Here is a 14,809-nt window from a genome sequence, read left to right on the forward strand (position 1 = left end):
ATTCTTACATACTTTTGATTTTTTAACACTGTATGCTAACATTGCCTATGTGATATTTTAAAATTGATGGAATGTACATTGAACGACAAATATATGTGACGTATAAAATTTTCTGACGTTTTTGTGTTCTGTTAAATTGTTCCTTTTAAAATTGTTACACGATGATAACTGCTGTGACCATATTTTGACTATTTTATTTATTGTGTCTGTTTAGTTAACGCATCATTGTAAATATAACGGAATTTGATGAAACTGTCATCAAAGTGAGAGGGTAAGCGCTATGGCACCAGGTTTAATCCACCAATTTCTACATTTGAAAATGCCTGTACCAAGTCAGGAATATGACAGTTCTTGTCAATTCGTTTTTGATGCGTTTTATTATTAGATTTTGCCATGTGATTATGGACTTTCCGAATTAATTTTCCTCTAAGTTCAGTATTTTTGTGATTTTACTTTTCACTTACGTTAGCCATGTCAGTGTGCATTGTGACATTTAAGACTCAAATGAAAAGATAGATAAAAATCAGAAAAATTTATTTTATTAAAGTGTCACATGTTGATCTTACACAAAACTAAATATTTACAAGTACAATCACATAAAAAAAATCAGAACCAAGCTTATAAAGACTTATGAGACACACAAGTACAATCACATAAAAAAAATCAGAACCAAGCTTATAAAGACTTATGAGACACACAAGTACAATCACATAAACAAAATCAGAACCAAGCTTATAAAGACTTATGAGACACACAAGTACAATAACATATAAAAATCAGAACCAAGCTTATAAAGACTTATGAGACACACAAGTACAATAACATATAAAAATCAGAACCAAGCTTATAAAGATTTATGAGACACACAACTAAATATTTACAAGTACAATCACATAAAAAAATCAGAACCAAGCTTATAAAGACTTATGAGACACACAAGCACTCAAGGTAAAAAAATAAAAAATAAAAAGAGATATCATGTATTTATCTTGCAAACGTAATAAATTGATCAGTTTGAGAAATTTAATACTTGAAAACACACCTACGTTTAAAACTAAGACTTACGACTTAAAACAAAATTATGGGTAAAATGTATTTAAGACTCAAATGACTGTAATTCATATTAAGTGTATAATTAAGTCGTGCTTTTGTAACCACAAATTACATTAAACGTTTTTGTTTCAATAGATACACAAGTTAACTATTGAACATATGAACTGTTTACACAGAGATAACATGCCTCACCTGTGTCGGATCTTCATGCAATAATGCAAAATTAAATTAAACTCAACACTTTAATGTTTTAATTTTGCAAAAGTTTTATACAACTGCAAAACAACATTATTGACGTTATACCACGATTGGTTCCTCATTAACTGACAAATTACCTACACACTAGTCCATGAAAGTGAGCGGAGGAAGGGGGAAACGAATCAACATGCAACCATTCAAATTAGATTTGTAAATGTAATTACAACTGCATACCAAATATAATTACCATACCATAAGTGTTGTTTTTTTTACTGATGGAAATGAGACCTGCCAATACTTATTCAGCTGCATACCAAATTCATCAATTTACCAAAAGCGATTCCATTTAAAATGACTTACCAATATCGAATCCTCTAAAATTGACAAACATTTTAATCTGTCATAGACGCGATAACAATATATTATTGTAAGTATATTTGAAGAAAACTTGCAAGAATAATGCAAATTTGAAAACCTTGAAATTAAATGTATCCTAAGACTTATATGTTGAACATGGAGAAATCGATATTCATGAGCGCCTAGGAAAATATGTGAGGGCAAATAAGAATCAAATATCTCGTTAGTTGAAACAGCTAACATTTCAAAAATAATCATTGCATCAGTGAAACAAATTTATAAAACGTGTTAATCATTTGACGTAACAAAATAACTGGCTTTATAATTAACCAGTTATACCTATATTGCATTATTGAAGTGCAAGACAAATTAAAGATAAGACGATGTGGTATGATAATCAACGAGTCAACTGTGAAACAAAAAACAAATTGAGTTAATGTAAGCAGCTAGAGGTCATTGTATGGCCTTAAAAATGGGCAAAACCCCTATTGTATAGTAAACATGAACAACAGTCTTACCCAAAGGATATTTCCCTGAACAATTGTTCGCCTCTAATTCTCTATAGTTTTTTAGATGGATTTCTTTAATAATACTTTTTAATTTACTTTTCTGGGATTTCATTATATATTTGACATTCAAGTATAAAATGGTATTCATCTTCAATAGCGTTAGTGTTACACTTAGTACATAGTCTATTATTTTATCAACACTATAACATCTGATTGTTTCTATACTTGAATTATGAGCTGATACATGATATTTACAAATATATAGTGTGTATGTATATATAGTTAACAGGTCTATCTAAATAAAATAGTAATCATGTATACTATGTATATATCTATACAAACAACATTTACTTTATTTTTTAATGACTGGCTATACATTGGACTTTGTTTTTTTTATTGAAACTTTTTTACTTTTATTTACTTATTCATCTGTAAAAGTGTAGGAAATCAAATTTGTCATCAATACACACTATCGAAAACTGCATGAATCTGTTTTATCAATCCTGAAACATTTAAAAGAAATTCTGTCAAAAAATCATTTGCAAAACGTGTTTGCATCCGATACTGAGATGATATAATGTACTTAATTAGAGCAACATTCGTTTACCTTAACATGAAGACTAACTTAGTTGTGTTCGCTTTATCCAGATGATTTGTTGTATGTATTATTATTCATTTTAAGTTTGAATTGATGATGCAGACTTGGTTTAAGTATTTGTTTGATTTTTCCGGATGTTGTCATATTTTGTATGCATCTAAATGATGTTGAACTTCATTTAAATCGTATACATAATATCCATGTCTGAAGCATATTTACGTCGAAAGATACAATACAATAATTCAAAATATGTGAAATAGATCAACAAGGTATAACACACAAGTCGTAAATATCGATTTGTTTTCACTTTGACATTTTAAGTCTAAATATATTTAATAGCTGTTTAAGAACATTTGTTATGATTAGGATGTATTGTAATGGACACTTTCTACATTGCCTAATATATTATACAAAACGTCACAAAAATAACAAGCACATCATGCATACAAATGATTAGGTGTTCTAAATTCGGGCCTGATATAATTTGTTTTGCATACTTGCATTCCTATTTTTCTTTTCTGAATAAAAGCAGGCATGTTTCTAATAGTTTTAGAAAAGTATTATATCATCTGACGAGACTTATTAATTGAAAGTTGCAGTTTATCTACCTTTGTAAACAAGGAAATGTAAACTTTTGTATTCACATTTTCCGATCGTAAACGTCAATAGCTGAGAACGAAGGGGAACGTTTTTTGTTTTTACTGTTTTGTGTAGTGATTTTTACTGTTTTACTCTTTTCCATCGATTTCTAGTTGTGCGTGGTGTTATCTGTCTTTCAAGATTTAGGATTTATTCCTGTACTTCAAACATGAAAAAGATATCACTTAAGTTACCTGCTTTCATTCGTTCTTTTATCTCTTCAAAACTCCTTGTCTCTAATTCCATTTTCCTGATTTCATCTAATCGTTTTACATAGGATTCACCTGCTGGATTGTTACGCTGGTCAAATCTAGTTAGCATATCATGAACTATAGTGATTAGTGTTTGGTATCGTGTGTCATCTAATGCAAAGACAGAAGAATGCTGCATTTCATTTCTGATCACTCGTATCCGTTGAATGTCGTCACCAATAGTATCTTCAATGGTAGAAATCTCGTCAACCTTTTCTATTTTCCTAAAGCCTTTACTTGGAAAGTTTATTTTTAAAGCACAATATTTCTTACACATTTCTGTTATGTCCAACTTATCACGATCAAGTATTTCTCCTGTCTTTGTATCTATGTATAAGCGATCGTATAAAACGCCTGATAATACCTCTAGAACTATCATTGACATTCTGACGTAATTCTGTTGATCACTACTTATTCCACGAGAAGGCTAAAATATCAATGAAATATGTAATGGTACAAACTTTGCTATATAATTGCCATCTATTAACAGGTAGGTAGACCTACAAATATAGTCAAGGCAGTAAATACACCGGGACAGTGAAAAAGGATAGAACACAGAATTAATGCTAGCCAGAAAATTCATGTTGACGTCAGAATATTCAAAATTACGTCAAATTTATTTGAATAATTAAAAAACTATAAAAAGATATACATATATATCCTTGCAAGCATGCGAGATTTGTACAAAGCATGACACAATGTTCTTAAAAATATACTAGAAGTATTTCCATTGAACAATAATTTTACAGTCGAGCATTTTTTTTTTTAAATGAGCTAGCTACGTTGTATGTTGTTCGACAAAGATAGATATTTAGGGGCTATTCAAGCTGCTATGATAGTCAACGCAACCAAGTAAACATGACGTTCTTTTCAATTGATTGAAGATGCATTATTACATGTATTTCATTACCTTGAACATACATAAAACAACTCAGAATTTCATTTATGATTTCAAACATTAAAATAGATATAACTCAACTTTTACTTTCGCTTTTCGTGATATTTTTCGTGTCATGTTGTTTTTCAACCTGGAACAGAAATATGAATCGATGAAGACCCTAGGGTAATCTGTATTTTTTTTTCGCAAATTGTATTTTGATCTATGAAAAGCTATTCATACATTTACAATGCAATCTTTATTTTATATGAAGTTCCACAAAAAATGTAAAAAGTGTGTATGTTTTTCAGCTTCTCTCATGCGATACCTTTTTGGTCACTTTTTATGGGTTGTGTCTGAATATGAATTATAACCCTCAATAGTGAATGAACAGGTTGAACAAATCCTTCTGAACAAACAGAAAAAGAAGACACATAAGACTTTTTTCAAGTTTATTAAAGAAAACTATGTCTCTGCTCGGAATACGGTTAGGTGAGCTTTAAATTATAAGTTCTAGTGTGGATTACGCAAATGTTTGAAGTTGGTCGGGTTTTGCATACATTTCCTGTAAAACAAGTTTTGTTGTTTTCCTCTTATAGTTGATGTGTTTACCTCAGTTTTAGTTTGTAACACGGATCTGTTTTCGCTCAATAGATCTATGACTTTCGAACAGCGGTATATATGAAATTTAGTCCTGGTATCTATGATGAGTTTATTTACAACCACTGCCGGTAGAGTTTTATTTCCCCGAGGGTATCACAAGCCCAGTAGTCAGCACTTTCTGTGCTGACATGAATTATCATTGATATTTTTATATTATAAGTTAACTGTTTACAAAATTTTGATTTTTTTGAAATACTAAGGCTTTTCTACCTCAGGCATAGATTTACCTTAGTTGTATTTAGCAACACTTTTAGGAATTTGGGATCTAAATGCTCGTCAACTTCATACTTTATTTGGCTTCTTTTTTTTTTTTTTTTTTTAACTTTTTTGGATTCGAGCTTCACTGATGAGTCTTTTGTAGACGAAATGCACGTCTGCCGTATATATAAAATTTAGTCTTGGTATCTATGATGAGTTTATAGACTACTGTTGCCTTTATTTGACACATTTAAAAAAACCTTAGTCATATTTGACACGTACAACTTCTTGGAATTTTGGATCCTTAATGCTCTTCAACTTTGTACAGTCGCGCATATTAATTGCGAATGGACCCAATACTTTTGTCTTTATCACAACCAGTCCACACAAATACTGACATTAGCAACGAGTACACATCAAAGGAATAAATATACAAATTACCAATAATTGGATTTCATCATGTCACAAATATATGCCCACTAAATGAAAATAATCTAAAGCAAATAAAGACATTACCTTTGATTTTTCACCAGACCAATAGTCTTTATATTTATGAACTGTCGCATGTTCTTCGCAATAATAATTTTCCCCATCATTTACTTGATCAAATTCAAGGAATCCTGTGTCAAAGGAGAAACTGGTGGTCTCACACTTCCATTTTTTGTCGAAAGATACTGTTTTCAACTTGTATCGCGTGTTGACAATTCTGTTGATTTCTCTTTCGACAACTTTTAAAACAGCTTGGTTAATCTCTGTATCTACTTCATCCCATTGCCATACTTGCAGCTGAATCATATGGCTACTCTTTGCTAATACAAATTTTGCACAGCCAGTTCTGCCAATATTGAATACACAACAATCCTTGAAGAGACCTATCTCGCCCTTTACCACTGCTAGAGGATATTCTCGTAGACAAGAGACAATCAGATTGCTGATTAGATACGGCGGTAAAAAACTAAAGACAAAACACAAACATGTAGATTTGCTAGCATTTGGGACGTTAAACAATGCATCAATATCCTTAATTTTTAATGTTTGAAGCATGCATGGAACATAAAAACTATGCTCCCTTTGTACATTTCCACTTTCCGTCAGTAGCAATGGATAGATGATAATGTCAAACTTTTCAATTACTTCCAGTATATGCTCTTTATGAATTCTCATGTCTGCTGATTGTTTCTTGAATATTTCTTCCAATAGTTTAGCATCCATCTTTCCTGTTTTCTTGAAGTTGTCCCATTGTAAGTGTGGTAATTCAAATTGAAACAGCTGGGCTGTAACAATGCATTTAAAGGCATTTGCTAACCATTGGGGATCAAGTATGATGTATGACGGAATGTCTTCAAAAAATATCACGTTACCAATTTCATGTTGATACCTGAGAAAGAGATGAAGCTCCTTGTTATCAGTTATCGGAAGTGGTATTTTCTCACCTAGTTCTTTTAATCTTTCAAAAGAAATTATTTGTTTTCCGATCGTAAGTTCAGAGTTGATGGCTTTTTCCATCTGAATAAATTTAACAGGATATTCTCGATTCCAATTTGCAGTACTCTTTGCTGTGGCAAATATATCATTCCTCAATTTTTCAAAAGCATCTTCCACATCCTCTGTGTTGGAGATCAGGTGAATTGATCTAAGGTGAAGCTTGGAATCTTTAAATATTTTATCAGTGTAGGATTCGAGACGTTTTCTGCATTGTTCTTCGTCCTTTCGCAAAAACAAAAACAGTGATATTGTATTATTTCATTATCATTTAACTTAAACAGTCTTAGATACATGATTTCTTATAAGATGTTTTTGGCTGTAACTATTACTACTCTCATATCTGTACTTTTCTGTGTCTTTTTTTCTAGAGCGGATTTATAAATACTCTGGCTTTCCTAAATTGTTATGATATAAGTTAGGCTGTTAGTTTTCGCATTGAATTGTTTCATATGTTTTTAAGCCGGCTTTGAGTCTTTTGTTTTTATGCTGATTGGTTTGTGCTTCGTACCGATTCAATGGGGAGGGTTGCATGTTCACCAACATGCTTCACTCCACAACATTCTTAATGTGGCTATGTGTCTGTCCGACGTCAGTAGCCTGTAATTCAGTGGTTGCCGTTGATTAAAGCATGTCTGTCAATTTTTTATTTAATAAATTGTACCGCTATAAATAAGGCCATAAGTTTTTCCGTTGTTTCATTTCGCGGACTATACGGTGTGTATTATTGTCGTTGTTGTACGGTTACCTACATTGTATGAGTGCTTATCATTTTTATCTGGTCGGTAGTTGTCTCATTGTCATACCACATCTCCTTATTTGCATACACTGTTATAGCAATAACATCTTCGAGTAGTGTGGGTAAAAATAAAAACATTTTTTAAACTTGGACTGTTTGTATTTGAGTTGATATATATTTGCTTTTTAGCTTTCAATATAGCTTAGGGCTACTAGTTAGTTCAATCAATATTTTTCTAAGATCAGTATGAAAACGTCTCAGAGGTACAACATTTTCTTTTCTTCACGTCAATGTTGCAGTATCAATCAATGTTTAGCAAAGTCCAGTTAGTTATTTGTAAATATGAGAAATTAAATAATGTATTGATAGGTTTAACATTAGCCGAGACTATATACATTATTTTTTCGTTAGCAATACAATTGCAGGTTAAAAATAGATTTATTGAATGATGACCGTTTTCGAGCTTCCATCAAATCAGCGGTGGTCGATATATCTGAGAAATGTCTTCGATGATGAATGAACATGATAGTATTATGTTAATAGTTTTCTTTTATCAAAGAAAACCCCAGTACTTCTAGCATCATCTCATTCACACTTCACTCCCAAAAATGTCCTTGAGATGTAAAATCATCAATGAGAAAGATCAAGCACAACTTTAAAAACAACCAGATGCTCCGCAGGGCGTAGCTTTATACGACCGCAGAGGTTGAACCCTGAACGGTTGGGGCAAGTATGGACACAACATTCAAGCTGGATTCAGCTCTAAATTTGGATTGTGATTAAATAGTTGACACAGCATAGGTTTCTGACACAGAATGAATGTGTTCTAATGAACTTAAAATTTTTGTTTTCTCTTAGAGCAATTCACTATGCTGTTGAATATTAATCCTCTCAAAAAAATGTTTGAAGAAATTTTCTTTTTATTTATGAAATTTCAAATGAGAAAAATTGAACCCAATTTTTTAATCACATCCCCCTTATTAAAAAACTAATCTCAATTAAAATATTCTAATGGAGTTTGCAACAATAACTACTCATTTAAATACATCATAAATATTAAGATGTAAAAAAAACTGCTTGTTATCACTGAATGGTAAAGATTATTTAAATTTATCAGTTGGTAGTAAAAAGTGAATATACAATATTGTATATAACAAAGATTTAAGTTGATTCTGGACAAAGAAAGATAACTCCAATTAAAAAAAATTCTTGCAATAAGATATTTCTTGCTTACTATTCTGGACAAAGAAAGATAACTCTAATTAAAAAAAAAATTTGCTATTTCACAATATTGTGAAATTAGATATTTCTTGCCATTGCACAATACTGTGCAATTGAAAAGACTTGCTATTGCACAATACTTAATATAATAATTTTAGATCCTGATTTGGACCAACTTGAAAACTGGGCCCATAATCAAAAATCTAAGTACATGTTTAGATTCAGCATATCAAAGAGGCCCAAGAATTTAATTTTTGTTAAAATCAAACTTAGTTTCATTTTGGACCCCTTTGGACCTTAATGTAGGCCAATTTGAAAACGGGACCAAAAATGAAGAATCTACATACACAGTTAGATTTGGCATATCAAAGAACCCCATTTATTCAATTTTTGATGAAATCAAATAAAGTTTAATTTTGGACCCAGATTTGGACCAACTTGAAAACTGGGCCAATAATCAAAAATCTAAGTACATTTTTAGATTCAACATATCAAAGAACCCAACCGATTAATTTTTTTCTCAAAATCAAACTAAGTTTAATTTTGGACCCTTTGGACCTTAATGTAGACCAATTTGAAAACATGACCAAAAGTTAAGAATCTACATACACAGTTAGATTCGGCATATCAAAGAACCCTAATTATTCAGTTTTGATGAAATCAAACAAAGTTTAATTTTGGACCCTTTGGGCCCCTTTTTCCTAAACTGTTGGGACTAAAACTCCCAAAATCAATACCAACCTTCCTTTTATGGTCATAAACCTTGTGTTTAAATTTCATAGATTTCTATTTACTTATACTAACGTTATGGTTCGAAAACCAAGAAAAATGCTTATTTGGGTCCCTTTTTGGCCCCTTATTCCTAAACTGTTGGGACCTAAACTCCCAAAATCAATACCAACCTTCCTTTTGTGGTCATAAACATTGTGTTTAAATTTCATTGATTTCTATTTACTTAAACTAAAGTTATTGTGCGAAAACCAAGAATAATGCTTATTTGGGCCCTTTTTTGGCCCCTTATTCCTAAACTGTTGAAACCAAAACTCCCAAAATCAATCTTAACCTTTCTTTTGTGGTCATAAACCTTGTGTCAAAATTTCATAGATTTCTATTAACTTAAACTAAAGTTATAGTGCGAAAACCAAGAAAATGCTTATTTGGGCCCTTTTTGGCCCCTAATTCCTAAAATGTTGGGACCAAAACTCCCAAAATCAATTCCAACCTTCCTTTTATGGTCATAAACCTTGTGTTAAAATTTCATAGATTTATATTCACTTTTACTAAAGTTAGAGTGCGAAAACTAAAAGTATTCGGACGACGACGACGACGACGACGACGCAGACGACGACGCCAACGTGATAGTAATATACGACGAAATTTTTTTCAAAATTTGCGGTCGTATAAAAACGACAATCAGCATTGACGAGCATGACCATCAGGATAGAACAAGATATACATTGTTATCAATATGACAAAGGTACATATTCGTACAGTAAAATGAAATAGATATTATACAATCTAGACTGAAACAATTTCCATAGTTTCTATTTAAACTGCGCTCTAACGTAACATTGAATCAGCGACGCATAAAAAAACTAAATTAAAATGTTACTCCATTGTTACTTTGATATAAATACCTGAAATTTGTCCTTGTGTGTACCAATTGCAATAACTGGTGGATCTAGAAGGTTGTGAGCTCCTTCGAGCAATAGAGCTTCAGTTTTGTCGTTTATGCTTCCATAACAATGTATTGTATCCATCCAGAAATTGAATGTGCCTGCGATTAAAGACAAATTAATATTTAAATCTTTCGGTGGATGACTGCACTTGAAATGTGCCTTAAGAATATAATAACGTCATTCAATAAAAAAATATATAATGATTTATCCTGCAGACCGTTATAATATTGCAAGTAAAAAATATAATTATCTAAATCAGTATTTAAAAAGAGGCCAAAGTTACACACGGGCGAATCAACATTCATCAGTCAAAAAGAAAGCGATAACGATCGGGCAAATAAAAAAAAACAAAGAATAGACAAACAAAAGAAAGCGATAACGAATGAGCAGATTAATACCCCAAAGAATAGACAACAAAAGAAAGCGATAACGATCGGGCAAATAAAAAAAACCAAAGAATAGACAACAAAAGAACGCGATAACGATCGGGCAGTTAATAAAAAACCCAAAGAATAGACAAACAAAAGTATGCACAACATTATATAGAACACAATCGAGAGAACCAAATGAACCTTGCATAAATCAGGGTTGAATCGAGGTGCTCAAGAAGGGTACGCAGATCATATATCACATTCAGCACCCGTCTTGTTGTTTGTGGTAGGTACAAATTCGGCGATAAGTCTCACTTGTGGGTCAGAGTCGACGAAAATAGAACGATATTCTGGTAACTACAAATGGAACATGTCTATGGTAATCTGTGGTAATAAAGCCAATTTAATGATGGAGTCCGTAAATTTTCCATGTACAGGAAGCAAAACGCTATACATTAATAAAACGCATTGCGGGGCGCAACTTGATAAGAGCGAAGAGGTCGAACCCTAAACAGTTTGGGCGAAAATCGACACTTCATTCATTCAAGCTTGATACAGATCTGAATTTGGATTCTGATAAAATATTTGACACATATGTATAAAGCTTTCTAAAAATTACTTTTTTCTAAAATTATAAACAAACCTACCATGAAGTTCTGCATAGTTAGATTCACCATATAAAAAACAAGAATGTGTCCAAAGTACACGGATGCCCCACTCCCACTATCATTTTCCATGTTCAATGGACCGTGAAATTGGATAAAAAATATAATTAGGCATTAAAATCAGAAAGATAATATCATAGGGAACATTTGTACTAAGTTTCAAGTTGATTGGACTTCAACTTCATCAAAAACTACCTTGACCAAAAACTTTAACCTGAAACATGCACTTTCATTTTCTATGTTCAGTGGACCGTGAAATTGGGGTCAAAAGTTTAATTTGGCTTTAAAATTAGAAAGATCATATCATAAGAAACATGTTTACTAAGTTTCAAGTTGATTGGACTTCAACTTCATCAAAAACTACCTTGACCAAAAACTTTAACCTGAAGCGGGACAGACGGACGAACGAACGAACGAACGAACGAACGGACGAACGAACGGACGCACAGACCAGAAAACATAATGCCCCTCTACTATCGTAGGTGGGGCATAAAAAACACCATTGAATTCAAGTTATGTTAAAATCAAACTAAATTTAATTCGGACCCATAGGGCCTCAATGTGGATCTATTTAAACACGGGGCAAAAAATCAAAAATCTAAAAATACGGTTACATTTAGCATAATAAAGAACCCACCGTGTTCTAGACTTTGAATTAAATCCCATTGAATATGGTCAAGAAATGAACAATTGATACATTTGTATTAGAAAAGTTTTGTTTTTCCTAAACAATTCAGACCATTGCCCCAAAAATAAATCCCAACCTTCTTTTTTGTATATGAAACCTTGTGGTAACATTTCATCAAGATTCAATCACTAATATGTAAGCTATTGTTTGGAAATCAAATGTCTTCGGACAACGCAAGATATATGCGGTCGTATAACAAAGGATGCTTGTATGAGATAAGAAGAAAACAACATTTGTGGTCATATCTTTTTTGTGGCACAACTTTTTGGAATTTTGGATCCTCAATGCTCTTCAACTTTGTACTTGTTTGGCTTTATAAATATGTTGATATGAGCGTCACTGATGAGTCTTATGTAGACGAAACGCGCGTCTGGCGTACTAAATTATAATCCTGGTACCTTTGATAACTATTGAAGCAAGATATAAAATAGATTAGCTAAAAGTATATTACACGATTTTACGTGTAAATGAGAGGGGAAAGATATCAAAGGAACATTTATAATCATAAGACGAAAATAAACTGACAAAGACATGACAAAGAACGCCAAAGACTAAAACGACAATAAAAAATATTCAAAACACAACGTAGAGAACTTAATACTGAGCAACAGAAAACACAACCAAAAACCGGGGGTGATTTCATACACTCACGGAAGATTCTCCTCTACATGTGCACACGTCGTGTTGTTCGTGTATTTAAAAACCTGGTGATAAGTGTAATTCGGTAGGCAAAAAGTGGCAGGATTATAGTAACGACTTTTGGAACATATCCGTCATCATCTTTAAAACAGATATTCAATGATGTTAAACCAACTATTGATGGCGTCTGTAAATTTTTAGAAAGGACAATTTCAACTGCACCTCTTTGACACTTGGCTTGATAGCTTTTTTGTGAGCAGCGACCTTCTTATATAAGGACATCATGATAGGAAATACAAGTCCTAGAATATCGTATCAATTTGGAGATATATACTTCATGGGAAGACACTGCTAGAATGTTGCTACATAGAAAATGAAAGAACAATTGGGAAGTTGAAGTCATCTCTTTTGTCACGAACTTTTGTTTTTATCCGATCCTCATTGTCAATTTCTAGATGCAAGTCAAGATAGTAAATGTCTATATCAAATGAAACACGAAAAGTAGTGTTGTTTAGAGCAAATAATAAAATTTCATTTAACAAAAAAGCCACGTATTAAAATTTGCTGTCTTAAATGTTTAGTTTCATTGTTTTTATATGAACTGAATATCAAGAATAATTCGTATCTACGTTTAATATAATTATATCTTTGAATTTGATAAGGAAGCACAAATTGACTTTACAAACCGTAGGATTCTGTGTCATCTATGTCATGTAAATTTGCTACGACAAGAAAAATTGCTTCTGAATTCAAAAACGTTTGATGAGTGTTGTAATACTCAATGTCACCAGCGAAATCCCACACTGTTAAATTTGCAAAGCCGTCTTCGTCTTGTAAGTCTACAGCAGATCCGATTATACTTAACAGTTCATCCTTTGCCAGTTTAGAAATCGGCGGTTCTGTAATCTCCGGATACGCAAACTGATAATTCATTTTGGCATGTTTGGGTTGAGGTTCTTCGTCATGTTCAATATTTTTGGTGATTGTGCCCTTATTATCATCTGTTGATATCTGATCTGATGAAAATATCTCCAACATGTCATGCTTTGGTAATTCTTTATCTTGATGTAACTCTTAGACAATTGACTGCAATATTCTATTGTTGATACTTGTTTCTTTCACTAATCTTGTATCTACAAAAAAATAGTAAAAAGTGTTCATAGTATAGAAGAAATCTATTGAAGTTATGATTAAACTTCAACGATTTCATATGTTATACAATAAAGAAACAATAAAGAAAACCACGTCCACCCCTTTCTCAGAAACTAAACACATAACACAATAATCTGTTAAGGCAACAGGTCATTCATTATCAAGAAAAAAGTAAATTAACAAAAATACCGAACTCTGAGGAAAATTCAAAACGGAAAGTCCGTATTCAAATGGCAAAATCAAAGCTCAAACACATCAAACGAATAAGGGTATCTGCATTTAAAAAATATACAGTAACAATTATCGCAGTAATTGAAATATTAAAATTACAGTAGACATAAAGTATCTGCTAAAGGATTAAATTGCCATATACAACACTTAATCCAGACATCCATCTGATTAGACATCCATCTGATTACACATCCATCTGATTAGACATCAATCTGATTACACATCCATCTGATTAGACATCCATCTAATTAGATATCCATCTGATTAGACATCCATCTGATTACACATCCATCTGATTACACATCCATCTGATTACACATCCATCTGATTAGATATCCATCGGTTTAGACATCCATCTGATTAGATATCCATCTGATTACACATCCATCTGATTAGATATCCATCTGATTAGACATCCATCTGATTAGACATCCATCTGATTAGACATCCATCTGTTTAGACATCCACCTGATTAGACATCCATCTGATTAGACATCCATCTGATTAGACATCCATCTGATTAAACATCCATCTGATTAGACATCATTAGACATTTATCTGATTACACATCCATCTGATTAGACATCCATCTGATTAGA

At 32.2% G+C, this 14,809-nt stretch overlaps 2 protein-coding genes and 2 long non-coding RNA genes across 4 annotated transcripts in view; 1 reads left to right on the forward strand and 3 right to left on the reverse strand.

The window, feature by feature from the left end:
* The window catches only part of LOC143051566 (uncharacterized), a 425,778-nt gene that overhangs the window by 234,728 nt on the left and 176,241 nt on the right, over window positions 1–14,809 (reverse strand). The gene's annotated exons all lie outside the window — the stretch shown is intronic.
* The window catches only part of LOC143051550 (uncharacterized), a 576,970-nt gene that overhangs the window by 146,353 nt on the left and 415,808 nt on the right, over window positions 1–14,809 (forward strand). The gene's annotated exons all lie outside the window — the stretch shown is intronic.
* LOC143051558 (uncharacterized) lies at window positions 1,512–13,893 on the reverse strand. The gene is made up of 5 exons (XR_012970827.1): window positions 13,514–13,893; window positions 10,423–10,562; window positions 5,860–7,050; window positions 3,549–4,032; window positions 1,512–2,620 (listed from the first exon to the last, which is right to left on the reverse strand). It is a non-coding gene; the product is annotated as an uncharacterized LOC143051558 (long non-coding RNA).
* The window catches only part of LOC143051961 (uncharacterized), a 353,125-nt gene continuing 352,217 nt past the window's right edge, over window positions 13,902–14,809 (reverse strand). The window contains exon 12 of the mRNA XM_076224938.1: window positions 13,902–13,960. Coding sequence (XP_076081053.1) covers window positions 13,902–13,960 — 59 coding nt within the window. The remainder of the gene's footprint in view (window positions 13,961–14,809) is intronic.

Source organism: Mytilus galloprovincialis, chromosome 11, assembly GCF_965363235.1.
Source record: "Mytilus galloprovincialis chromosome 11, xbMytGall1.hap1.1, whole genome shotgun sequence".
NCBI classification, from domain to species: Eukaryota; Metazoa; Mollusca; class Bivalvia; order Mytilida; family Mytilidae; genus Mytilus; species Mytilus galloprovincialis.